We start from the raw sequence: 13,513 nt of genomic DNA on the forward strand, positions 1-13,513 counted from the left end.
GAGATCTCATTCAACCCAGCCACATGTGACCCTCTGTGACAATTTATTTCTATATCAATAAAACAAAGCTATGTCGTTATAATTTGGTTTAAAGCAGGAGCCTGAAGTCTATTCACCAAAGAAGAATGAACCTAATTTTAATATTCAAACGGAACAAAAGCTGCGTCGACGAGCTATCAATGGCATTCAACAGCCGCAGGAAGTTATTCAGCGAAATTCATTGAGAGAGAGGATTGAAACTGCATGGGCAAAAAATGAATTGGGTCGTACAGGGGAAGAGCACAAATTAAAGGCTGAATTAAAAGTAATGCCGTAATAAAAATGTTGGCGGGGTCAAGTTATTGGTAGAAAAAAACAGACAGGCGTGAAAAAAAATAATTTTCATATTCACGCCCATCAACGATCCTCATTATCTAAACGTGGGCCTGCATGCTATCTATGATTCAGCCTGCCTCGACAAGAGCAAGCAATTAAGCAGCCAAGGACACTGTGCCTGCAAAGAACTGAGTACATTTTATGCACCCCTGTGCTGATAGACATGGTGTCCTCGTACTGGGAATTCAATTATGAGTAGACTCCCCGTACTGTTAGTGTGTGTGGGGGGATGTGCGTGTGTGCGTGCATGCATGATTGTGTGTGCATAGAGAGCAAGACAGAGATCAAGAAAGAGATACACAGAAAAGCAGCAGGAAATGTAGACAGTGCTGTGTGTGTGTGTGTGTGTGTGTGTGTGTGTGTGTGTGTGTGTAAGAGAGTGTGTGCACTCAAGCGTACCTCCTGTTTGCGTGCGTGCGAGCAAGCGTGTGCACGTGTGTGTGTGTGTGTGTTGTCTCCTCAACACTAGTGTTCCTTAATAACCTTTAACTGCAGTGGGTTAAATCTGGGTCACAGAGTGTTTCTTGGTAGCCTTAAACAGATCTACTTTGAAACCAAAGTATAAAAAGAAGACCTCTGTACCATGTCAGGTATAGAGTTTACATCTCAATATTACATCACAGATGACTGAAATAAAACAAAACCGTTTGACATAGAAACACCGGATTTTCAGGGGGGTAATTTAAAAGAAAACGTTTATTAATTATGCAATTCTGAAAAATCCGAATAACATTCCACCCATGAGGCCCCCAGGTAATTTACCTGCAGGAAAGGGGGAAGCTTCATTATGTGTGAACTGCCGTATTGTATGTTTTATACAGTGTGTTGCTCTCAGCTCAGGAAGCCAAACCGAAGTACAGATTTTATGGCCGGGCTACAGGAAGCAGACCCTTGTGGAGGAACACTGTCCTATAGAACTATGTATGGGTTTTTCCATTTTCTACCTTCAGTGTAAGACTCCAAGGTGAAATTACAAGGGGAGTTGCTACTGTGGGTTTACACTTGAGTGGTTTCAGCTTATCCGGTTACATACGTAACCGTGGGCTGTGGGTTGTTCACAGGGATTTAAAGTAAAAACAACGGTCGACAACACTAGGCCTGGAGTTCCCCAAATACTCCAGATTTTCTGAGAAATTGCTAAGAGTAGGAGTGCTGATATAGGAGGCTTGTTTGTATTTCCATTATTCCAAAGCGTTCCGTCACCTTTCCGTTGAGTCCCAGGTCCAGGTCGTTGGATGACACCATCGTGACAAACGTCCCCACCGCCGCCCCCTCTGTGACCGACGCCTCGTAGATGGAGGAGGTGAAGAAGGGAACATTGTCGTTCACATCTAGCAGAGAAAAACACAAGCATTATCCGTCATAATTTGGCTCAGTATTTTCTCCGTGAAAGGGTTTTATAAGGAGTAGAGTGTTGTTCACGCAGCAGGCTGTAAAACAGGGTGGCAGCAGACTCCATTCTGTGTCCGGTAGTCTCTGCGGCTAAACATTTGTTGACAGAGATTAATGGAGACCTTCAAACTCCTGGAGGTGTATTCAACAATTTCAAAGGTCTCTTGGTGACACTTAAGAGCTCACGCTATTTTTCACCATTCAACCGTTTCCACAGAGAAATGATACAAACAGCTTGTTAGAGTCATTTGTCTATTGAACTCAATTTTGAACTCAATTTCTTCAGAAGAGGACATTTCAGGATAGTTAGTCCAAACCCCAAAACCATAATGGCTCGGATGCATTCAGAGTAACGATGCACTTCCATGTTGTATTTTTTGCAGCAAATGTCTTAATCTATGAATTAAACATGGGTCTTAAATCCATTCCAACCCTCCCTTCCTCTTTCCAGCCCTCCCTGCCTCCCTCCATCCTCTGGAGAAGAATGAAGGCTCACTTATTAAGACAGATAAGGGAGAGGAGAAGGAGAGGAGGAGGAGTGAGGAGGGTCTGGCCAGATTAATTATGTCTCTCTGGTTTAAGACTAACTCTCATGAATGATAGAGGGGGAGATGAAGTCTGGTTAGAGGGAAGGGGGAGGATAAGAGGAGGGAGTCTGGATCTGGGCTACGGTGGGAATGAAAGCTATTTTGGGACAGAGGGTCAGGGGTGGGCTGAACTGCAGTAAGAAGCCGCGGTAATGGGGAATTAAGCTCGGATCGGGAGACTGGTACATCATGCTTTCTGGGGTTAGTCTGGAGGAGAGAGAGAAAGAGAGACCGAGAGAGAGAGAGAGAGAGAGAGAGAGAGAGAGAGAGAGAGAGAGAGAGAGAGAGAGAGAGAGAGAGAGAGAGAGAGAGAGAGAGAGAGAGAGAGAGAGAGAGAGAGAGAGAGAGAGAGAGAGAGAGAGAGAGAGAGAGAGAGAGAGAGAGAGAGAGAGAGAGAGAGAGAGAGAGAGAGACAGAGAGAGAGACAGAGAGAGAGACAGAGACAGAGACAGAGAGAGAGACAGAGAGAGAGACAGAGAGAGAGAGCTGATAGTAAATCTCAGTAAGACCAAAATAATGGTGTTCCAAAAAAGGTCCAGTCACCAGGACCAAAAATACAAATTCCATCTAGACACTGTTGCCCTAGAGCACAAAAAACTATACATACCTTGGCCTAAACATCAGCGCCACAGGTAACTTCCACAAAGCTGTGAACAATCTGAGAGACAAGGCAAGGGCATTCTATGCCATCAAAAGGAACATAAATTTCAACATACCAATTAGGATTTGGCTAAAAATACTTGAATCAGTCATAGAGCCCGTTGCCCTTTATGGTTGTGAGGTCTGGGGTCCGCTCACCAACCAAGACTTCACAAAATGGGACAAACACCAAATTGAGACTCTGCACGCAGAATTCTGCAAAAATATCATCTGTGTACAACGTAGAACACCAAATAATGCATGCAGAGCAGAATTAGGCCGATACCCACTAATTATCAAAATCCAGAAAAGAGCCGTTAAATTCTACAACCACCTAAAAGGAAGCGATTCCCAAACCTTCCATAACAAAGCCGTCACCTACAGAGAGATGAACCTGGAGAAGAAGCAAGCTGGTCCTGGGGCTCTGTTCACAAACACAAACACACCCTACAGAGCCCCAGGACAGCAGCACAATTAGACCCAACCAAATCATGAGAAAACAAAAAGATAATTACTTGACACATTGGAAAGAATTAACAAAAAAACAGAGCAAACTAGAATGCTATTTGGCCCTACACAGAGAGTACACAGCGGCAGAATACCTGACCGACTGAATGACTGACCCAAAATTAAGGAAAGCTTTGACTATGTACAGACTCAGTGAGCATAGCCTTGCTATTGAGAAAGGCCGCCGTAGGCAGACATGGCTCTCAAGAGAAGACAGGCTATGTGCTCACTGCCCACAAAATGAGGTGGAAACTGAGCTGCACTTCCTAACCTCCTGCCCAATGTATGACCATATTAGAGAGACATATTTCCCTCAGATTACACAGATCCACAAAGAATTCAAAAACAAATCCAATTTTGATAAACTCCCATATCTACTGGGTGAAATTCCACAGTGTGCCATCACAGCAGCAAGATTTGTGACCTGTTACCACGAGAAAAGGGCAACCAGTGAAGAACAAACACCATTGTAAATACAACCCATATTTATGCTTATTTATTTTATCTTGTGTCCTTTAACCATTTGTACATTGTTAAAACACTGTACATATATAATATGACATTTGTAATGTCTGTATTGTTTTGAAACTTCTGTATGTGTAATGTTTACTGTTAATTTTTATTGTTTATTTCACTTTATATATTATCTACCTCACTTGCTTTGGCAATGTTAACACATGTTTCCCATGCCAATAAAGCCCTTGAATTGAATTGAATTGAATTGAATTGAGAGAGAGAGAGAGAGAGAGAGAGAGAGAGAGAGAGAGAGAGAGAGAGAGAGAGAGAGAGAGAGAGAGACAGAGAGAGAGAGAGAGAGAGAGAGAGAGAGAGAGAGAGAGAGAGAGAGAGAGAGAGAGAGAGAGAGAGAGAGAGAGAGAGAGAGAGAGAGAGAGAGAGCGACAGAGAGAGAGAGAGAGAGAGAGGGAGAGAGAGAGAGAGAGAGATGGTTGTGTACATTGTTGAGTCGAGGCTGCTGGGATGGAAGTAAAAAGGGAAAGTATTATGGGTTGTTTGTATGAGGTGGTTGCACGGCTCTGTCTCACCTGTGATGTTCAGATGGACCGTAGTGAACGCAGCCAGAGGGACTGCAGCCACATTCTGAGCCCGGACCCTCAGTATGAAGTTCCTGGTGGTCTCATAGTCCAGGGGCTCAGCCACCAGGATGGAGGCAGAGCCGTCCTCACGGTTAGGGGTCAGATAGAAGCGTACAGGCATGTTGGTCTCCGGCACCATCCCATCCTCCAGGTTATAGGTCACTCGAGGGTCCCCCAGCGGAGAGGTGGCCTTGATAGTCTGGGATTCAGAGAGGAGACCGAGTGAGGTCGAAACAGAGGACAATAGCAGTCAATTCACAGCTTTAGGCTTCAGGCAAGGCCGCCTGCAAAACAAGCAGCTCTACAGATCAACTACAACCTACTGTGGCCCATTAAATCTTCCCTGAAGAGTACAAATGTATCTTGCTGATCCAAAGGAAACCTTCACTCTCGCTCTCTCTCCCTGTTCATTTCCCCTCACTCACCCTCTCTCGATCACTCTCAGTGAAATATTCATCTGCATTTTTAATAGCCTTAATAGCTTCTAAAAGATCCAGAGGAAATTCAGCAAATTCATTTTCAATGCATTAGTTAAAAAATAAAAGTAAATGCCTATGAATAATCCAGCGCTCGTGATTGCCAGAGCCTGGCTCGTAGAAGTAATGAAGCGGTTGGCTTAAAAATAGAGGCGATGGAGGATGAGTCTGGGCATGGGCAGGGAGAGGGGGAGCAGAGGGAGGGGGGGTGTTGGCTGGAGTAAGTTGCCATGAGGATGTAGGGCTATCCCAGGACACAGCAAGTGCCAGAGAGAGGGAGGATGGGAGAGTAGGGATGGAGTTTGAGCCCTGAGGGAATTATCGACTCTCGTCTTTTGCCGTAGACCATAATAGCTGGGTGTCCATAGAGCACGTTATAATATGCATCCCTGTGCATTACTGCAGAGAAATGGTAAAGACAGCTAGTGTCACCGAGCGTTGAGGTGTTTGTAAGGTACAGTATAGTAAGAGCCGTATAATGAACAACTTTAAATGTTAGATCAAACAAGTCTACTCCATGATGCTTTTATTTGCTTTGAAGCCCTGGGAAAACACTGGTTCACAGCTCAAAATACCCTCCTCAAGTTACCAGCCCCATTTCTGTAATGCGTACCTATCCTAATGTGTGTCATCATGTCCCAACCTCCCCTTAACTCACCTTTCTCTAACCCCATGCACCTCAGAGTGCCTGTTTCATGTTACATGTGCCATACCCATCCTAATTTGTATTCCATCATCATTCATGTTCAACTCTGCCCTAAGATAGCCCCTAAGTCCCTCTACCTCCCCCAGGACATATGTTAAAACATGACTTCATCTATTTCTCCTCCACATACAACCCGCAGGGTAACCCTACATCCCAAATGTCACCCTATTCCCTACTCGGCGCATTACTTTTGACCAGAGTGCACTACATAGGGAATAGAATACCATTTGGGGCATAGCCTGTTTGTCCCGGTTCCCCATCTTACCACTATGGGTGTGTCCCTGACGGTATTCTCCGGGATGACCACGTCATAGCTGTCCCTGTCCCACTGCGGAGGCTGGTTCTTCACGTTGGTGATGGTGACGGACAGCTCCACCGAACTGCTCCGGTTCCCCCCGTCCGTGGCAACTATTTCCCGGGTGATGTAGGTCCTCTGTAGTCATAGCAACAGCGTGGCAGTGACATGACACGTGAAATAAGAGCAGTTTAGACATGGGTGAAGAGGCAGGACAGCTAGAGAAGTCATGAAACATAAGCCCTCCCTGTGATTGTGTAGATTAGATTACAGTGAGAGGCCTGTCACGCAGGGTGACAGTGTCAGGGAGTGTCAGAGGGACAGGGACATATGCTGGTTGTACTGTATTTGGCTCATGCTACTGGACACTGGTAGAGAACATTGGTAGTAACGGGTGAACGTAAATGACACTGTCTCATCTGACAGAATGCTACCAACAGTGTTCTGCTGACAGAGGAACTCTGTAGTCATAGCAACAGCTTCCCTGGGAGCACTCATAATAACACCTCCTCGCTACACCAGGCTTACCATTTCCTGCTATGTGATAAAACATTCTCCCCCGAGGAGGGACATTTACAGACTAGCCAGCGAAGAAGAAAACGGCTAAAAACCTCTCAAACATTAGCTTGTTAGATTTGTGCTGGCTCACAATGACTTTTTAAAATATCGAGTTAGACTTCCTCTATACTCTCGCTGAAGTGAGAATTATTCCCAGTAATGAGTCTCATCTCAACCAACAGATACCTGGGGCAGTACGACTTAACGTACAGCTGAGATGGGTGACGGTTCTGTTAGGTTTAGTGTTAGGGGTTAGGGGTTAAGGTTGGGCTCCTGACCTGTGAGATGGGCTGGTTGACGTAGACCCAGCCGGTTAGGGGGTTCACCCTCAGGTACTCTGGCTGTTCTTTAGACATGGAGTAGGTGACGGCGGCATTGGTGCTGTAGTCATCGTCGTGGGCCGCCACACGCAGGAAACTGGTGCCAATCATTGTGTCCTCCCGTAGGAAGTCTGTGGGGAAGACGACACGTCATATTCAATTGGCTGAAAGCATTATGAGCCTTAGCTCTGCTGATTAAACTATGTCTTGGCGAGATGAACACGGATCTGGTGCTGTCAGTGAAACATTAACCAGGTAGACATGATCTGCAAATACTACTGGATCGATAGTAGGACTGGATTATGTGCATGTGCGTGTGAGTGCATTTTTGTGTGCTTTTGCATGCCTATGTGCATGTGCGTGCGTGCGTGCGTGCGTGTGTGTGTGTGTGTGTGTGTGTGTGTGTGTGTGTGTGTGTGTGCGTGTGTGTGTGTGTGTGTGTGTGATCCCCAGCACTCACACTCATAGCGTAGGTTCTCAAACTTGGGACTGTTGTCGTTCTCGTCGAGAATGAGGATGTTGAGTTGACAGATCCCTATGAGGGGGTCTGCTGCCTGGTCCGTGGCGGTCACCGTCACCGCGTACTCCCGCTGACGCTCGCGGTCAAACTTCCTGGACGTCACTATCACACCTGAGGGAACAGTGTTGTACAGTGGTTCCTAGGGCAACGAACAAAGGCAGACCGGACAGAACATTTTCTCTCAAACGCTATTACTGCCAGGGTGTTGGTTACTGTTTACACATGGTCAGCTCATCTATGCCACTTAATGAATCTCATGTATTATGTTTAGCGAGCATAATGCCATGTAATTACAGATATCAATACACTAATGAAGGACGTGAGTACACTGTAATTGACGTGCTATTGAAGTTGATGATGAAATGTTTGGTGTTTTGTAAATTGCACTTGAATTCAAATCAAAGTCATTCCGAGGATTCCTCACAGTTCACGCAAAGCCAATCCCCTCTCCTTTCACTCCTTTCTCTCCTCTATAAAAAGGCTCATGATTGACGTCGACTGAACAGTTACATTTCATAAAGCAATTCCTTTTTAAACGAGGGCTTGTGCATTTTTTTTTTTTGTTGAACCGCAGTCTTTTCTTCCCCTTTTGAGTGCCGGCACATTTTGAAAGGGTGTCATTAAAGTGAATTAGTTTGAACTTTGGAATTCATTAAATACTTCAAGGTAGTTCCAAAGCGATCCAGAGACTTGTAACCCTTTCAGTACCAGATGACACAAGGCCTAAACACTATGGGGATGCTGCTAGGGTCCACAACCAAACCGTGAAGTTGGACTGTACGGTACCTGTGTCTGGGTGGATACTGAAGGCAGGCACAGTGCTGTCTTTGTGCATGAATCCATAGGTGACTCTCCCATTAGAGCCCTCGTCTGCATCCACGGCGTGGACCTGGAGGACGAACGTTCCCGCAGACTGGTTCTCCAGCACCGTTGTCCGCTCCCGGTACTGCTGGCACTGAGGGGGAAAGGGGGAGACGGACAGGGATAGTGGGATAGAGTGAGAAAGAGAGAGAGAGAGAGAGAGAGAGAGAGAGAGAGAGAGAGAGAGAGAGAGAGAGAGAGAGAGAGAGAGAGAGAGAGAGAGAGAGAGAGAGAGAGAGAGAGAGAGAGAGAGAGAGAGAGAGAGAGAGAGAGAAGAGAAGAGAAGAGAAGAGAAGAGAAGAGAAGAGAAGAGAAGAGAAGAGAAGAGAAGAGAAGAGAAGAGAAGAGAAGAGAAGAGAAGAGAAGAGAAGAGAAGAGGATGGGTAATGGAAGAATGGCAGTTACCAAATGACAGAGGAATAGAAATTAGGATGCATAGAAGGGGATGAAATTAAAGAAAAAGGTAATTCAGTTTATTAAGGACATGTGTGGAGGGAATGAAAGACAGAGGGATGGGAGGCAGTTATGAAATAGTCAAAGACAAGGGAAAAGGGGAGAAGGACAGTGGAACGAGGGCAGAGAGATAGGAGTGAATCATTGAAAGGAGTTATAGAAAAGGAGGAGAAAGGGAATAGAGTATTAGAAGAGAAGAAGTAGAGAGAGGGAGAGAGGGGGAGAAAGGGGTTTGAGGAGGAACTGTCTCTCATTAATCCCTCTATGTTTTGCTCTGTAGAGATTCATCTGTGTTTTATAATTAAAGCGGCCTTGAATCAATTCCATCAAAGCAGATCCACAGAGATACGGAGTAAGCCTGGATAATTCGGATGTGCTCCGACGCCCACACACCTTCCTTCCTTCCTCATCGTCATCTGAGCGCTTGCTCGGTGTGTGTGTGAAGGGAAAATAGTCAAACCTTCCAAATCCCGTCTCTCTGCCATCATCAGATGGCTCATTTTGGCCTCAGACAGAGACAGCGTTTCAAATGACAAAAAGATCCCAGATCAATTCAGCAGCTCGTCTTTGATGCTTAGTTCTGACATCTAATTAATGACAAGGGAGCTCATCTTCCACCCTCCTCTCCCTCTCCTCTGCCACCTCCTCCTCTAACCAACAGTCACAGTCTTCCAGGCCCAAATTCAATGTGTTTTCAGAGGTCAGGTGTCCCTAAGGGAGTCCCAGTCAAGAATGGGAGGGCTGTGGTGGATCTCAAACGGTGCCCCCCCCCCTCCCTATCCAGTTGCATGTACCCCCCCCCTCTTAGGAAGCTTCAGGACCTGGCACTCTCACAGACAACCCAAGGGCCCAGGAGGGGCCCTTCTCTTAGGAGTCCCTGAGTCACTGATGCTCACAAATCCACAGGAACTGCCTGAACCTCGGCCAAACTCACAGGAGCAGGAAGGCCAGGGGCACAAATCAACATAAACGCCGCTTTCTCTCTTCTCTCTGCCTGCTGTCTGCTGCCTGCACAGAGGAGGAAAAAACTGAGCACACAGGAAAAGGGATCCAGCTGTGTTTTATTCTTGAAACACTTTCTCTTTGGCCTTTTTTCTCTCCCTTGTCCGCACATCAGTTCAACTATTGTTTGAGCATGTTAGCAAAAATAAATACAACATAAAACCATTAAAAAAAACTAAGCATGAAGGAGTCCTGAGGGAACTTGAAGAAAAGGTTGAAGCTCATCTTGCAGCCGAACATGTGAAACACGCATACGTATAAAATGCTAGTTAGCTAGCTTTACTGTGCGAGGCACAATTAGCTTTGAATATCTCAAAGGCAAAACTCATGTAATTTAAAATTGAAACTTCGGCAGAAAACAGGTAGGGCTGTGATGATTCGGCATATCTTTCAAACACTTCATTAAAAACCCGTAGCTGATCTAGAAATAGAGTGGGTCGGCCGGCTAATCACACCTCTGGAGGACGGAGAAGGAGAGGCAATAAATAGAGGCGATAGAGAGAGAGGGAGGGGAGCTGCAATAAACAGATAAGAGAAACTGAGAAACAAGAGCGATTTGGAAGGACAGAGAAAGACTAAGGTCTGGAAGTCAACCGGATAGTACTGATGCTCATCTCAGAACTCCGCCAACACCTTTATTTAACTCTAACAGTAAGCCCCCATAGTAAAGGCTGAGAGACAGAGGCTGGGAAACACAATGAGCTGCAAAGAGATGTATGTTCAGAGCCAAACAGATATCAAAACCATGACAGTGAGAACAAAGCTTACCTTCCCAAAGACAGGTTTGTTGTTGTTGACGTCGTCCACGCCGACGATGACCCGGGCGGTGGACGAGAGGGCCTGGGGGCCACCAGAGGCGTTGTCATCGGTCGCTGTGACGTTCAGGATGTACTCTACCCCCTGGAGTCTGGGAGGTGGGCTGGAGCGCAGCCGGATCAGACCTGCATCAACCAATCAGAGACAAGTTATGACCTCAACATGAATGAGTGAACCTCTGCGTTCTCAAGGTCTCCTAACTGATTTAAATAGGGCAGCAAATGCAAGAACGTGCTGTTCTATCAGCTTTAGACACTTTGTGCCTTTGGTTTTCCCATATACTGTATATATAACAGCATTAACTGAATTCAACCCTGGAGGGTCTGCTTGTGCTCCTTTGTTCGTGACTGACATATCTGGTGTGTAGAACAGCCGTGTCGCTCTCCTCCTCAACATCTCTCCCAGTGTCTTTGACACTTGGCCAGCGCGTGACTGCATCCAACAAAGGCGGTTGTCAATCCCACCTTCGGTGATGCATAAAACAACAAAGGACGGTGTACGTCTGTTGTCTGTGTGACTGAGGTTCCTCTCACCTCCGTGGTGACCGTCCCCCTTCTCTCGGTGCCTTGGTGACTTTTTCTTCACTTCCTATTGGCTGTATCCCTAATGTGGGCGTCAGATTTCCATCCTTCTCTCTCTTCCGAGTGTTTTTTTTTCTTCATGTTGCATTCATCAGGCCTTTGGTGTTTGCTAACCGTGTGTGTGGGCTGCGGACACACTTAATGCATTCTGTCTTATCTTCTAAGACTCAAACAGGCACAGATGCAACCATTGGAGATGCACTGGGTGTTGTATACATTTCCTTGGCTTTCACGGGGTCTGCGTTGGATGGAATCATATTACACCCTAACAGTGTTTCTCTTTAGAGATCGGCGCAGTCCGTCTATCTCTGCCTAACACGGTGACATGAAAGATACTGAGTGTCAGGGGAGAAGAGGGGGAGAAGAAGAGTGAGAGGAGGGTGAGAGGAGCGAGAGAGGAGGATGAGAGGAGGGAAAGAGGTGGGGAGGGGGAGTGGAGGGGGAGATGAGGAGGAGAGGAGGATGAGAGGAGGGTGAGAGGAGGATGAGAGGAGGGGGAGAGGAGGTTGAGAGGAGGATGAGAGGAGGGGATGAGGTTGAGAGGAGGAAGACAGGAGGGGAAGAGGTGGGGGAGGGGGAGTGCAGGGGGAGATGAGGAGGAGAGGAGGATGAGAAGAGCGGGAGAGGAGGTTGAGAGGAGGGGGAGAGGAGGTTTAGAGGAGGAAGAGAGGAGGGGGAGAGGAGGGGAGGGGTGAGATGAGGAGGAGAGGAGGGAAAGTGGAGGGGGAGAGGAGGGTAAGAGGAGGGTGAAAGGAGGGTGAAAGGAAGGGGGGAGGAGGGAAAGTTGAAGGGGAGAGGAGGGTGAAAGGAGGGGAGAGGAGGGTAAGAGGAGGGTGAGAGGTAGGTGAAAGGAGGGGGAGAGGAGGGAAAGTGGAGGGGGAGAGGAAGGTGAAAGGAAGGGGAGAGGAAGGGGAGAGGAGGGGTGAGATGCTGAGGGCCATACAACAACCAGCCATTAGGGAATCAGGAGACCTGTCATCCTCAGGAGACCTGCCATCCTGTCAATGAAATGAGGCGTGGTGCGAGTGCTACAGTAGCACAGCCGGGCCATGAGGAAAATGTAATCAATTATAATATGACACGACAGCGTGGAGCAGGGATAGGGGCAGGGTGTGTGTGGGGAGTATGGGGCACTAGCTCCCATGGAGGAGGCTCCCTGGGAGAACTTGTCAGAATGACTGGTTTCATCAGGGTAGATGGCCTGTACTAGCAGTACCATAGGCCAGGGAGATCGTCCTATAAGAGAGAGACTAGCTGCACCACAGGCCAGGGAGCTGGTCCTATAAGAGAGAGACTAGCTGCACCACAGGCCAGGGAGCTGGTCCTACAAGAGAGAGAGACTAGCTGCACCACAGGCCAGGGAGCTGGTCCTAAACGACACATACTACCTGCACCACAGGCCAGGGAGCTGGTCCTATACGAGAGAGACTAGCTGCACCACAGGCCAGGGAGCTGGTCCTAGAAGAGAGAGACTAGCTGCACCACAGGCCAGGGAGCTCATCCTATAAGAGAGAGACCAGCTGCACCACAGGCCAGGGAGCTGGTCCTATAAGAGAGAGACTAGCTACACCACAGGCCAGGGAGCTGGTCCTATAAGAGAGAGACTAGCTGCACCACAGGCCAGGGAGCTGGTCCTATATGAGAGAGACTAACTGCACCACAGGCAAGGGAGCTGGTCCTATGAGACAGACTAACTGCACCACAGGCCAGGGAGCTGGTCCTATAAGAGAGATACTAGGTGCACCACAGGCCAGGGAGCTGGTCCTATAAGAGAGAGATTAGCTGCACCACAGGTGAGGGGACTGGTCCTATAAGAGAGAGACTAGCTGCACCACAGGCCAGGGAGCTCGTCCTATAAGAGAGAGACTAGCTGCACCACAGGCCAGGGAGCTGGTCCTATAAGAGAGAGATTAGCTGCACCACAAGTGAGGGGACTGGTCCTATAAGAGAGAGACTAGCTGCACCACAGGCCAGGGAGCTCGTTCTATAAGAGAGAGACCAGCTGCACCACAGGCCAGGGAGCTGGTCCTATAAGAGAGAGCCTGTTGAAAGAGAGCGTGTAGCCTCAGGAGGACATGTCACATACTCCCAGCAGCCCAGGGAGAGAAGAGCTCTGCACACACTCAGAATTATGTTCCACAGGCCTGCCACATGGTGTAGTATTCACACATAGCCACGCACAAACACGCACACAGTGAATGCACACACCTGGGTGTACAATCAGGAACATCAAACCAATACTTTGGGGAAGAATGTGACAAATTGATCAACAAGCTGCCTGTGAGGCCTGCCGTACATCAGAATCTATCTGGAGGAGAATGTGTTAAGATG

General features: G+C 47.5%; 1 protein-coding gene across 1 annotated transcript in view; it reads right to left on the minus strand.

Moving 5' to 3' along the window:
* The window catches only part of LOC139384910 (neural-cadherin-like), a 205,487-nt gene that overhangs the window by 69,993 nt on the left and 121,981 nt on the right, over nt 1–13,513 (minus strand). The window contains exons 8-14 of the mRNA XM_071129812.1: nt 10,554–10,726; nt 8,256–8,424; nt 7,410–7,580; nt 6,908–7,080; nt 6,042–6,209; nt 4,544–4,793; nt 1,579–1,706 (exon numbers count right to left, since the gene is read on the minus strand). Of these exons, the coding sequence (XP_070985913.1) occupies nt 1,579–1,706; nt 4,544–4,793; nt 6,042–6,209; nt 6,908–7,080; nt 7,410–7,580; nt 8,256–8,424; nt 10,554–10,726 (1,232 nt within the window). The remainder of the gene's footprint in view (nt 1–1,578; nt 1,707–4,543; nt 4,794–6,041; nt 6,210–6,907; nt 7,081–7,409; nt 7,581–8,255; nt 8,425–10,553; nt 10,727–13,513) is intronic.

The sequence above is a fragment of the Oncorhynchus clarkii genome, chromosome 26, assembly GCF_045791955.1.
Source record: "Oncorhynchus clarkii lewisi isolate Uvic-CL-2024 chromosome 26, UVic_Ocla_1.0, whole genome shotgun sequence".
NCBI classification, from domain to species: domain Eukaryota; kingdom Metazoa; phylum Chordata; class Actinopteri; order Salmoniformes; family Salmonidae; genus Oncorhynchus; species Oncorhynchus clarkii.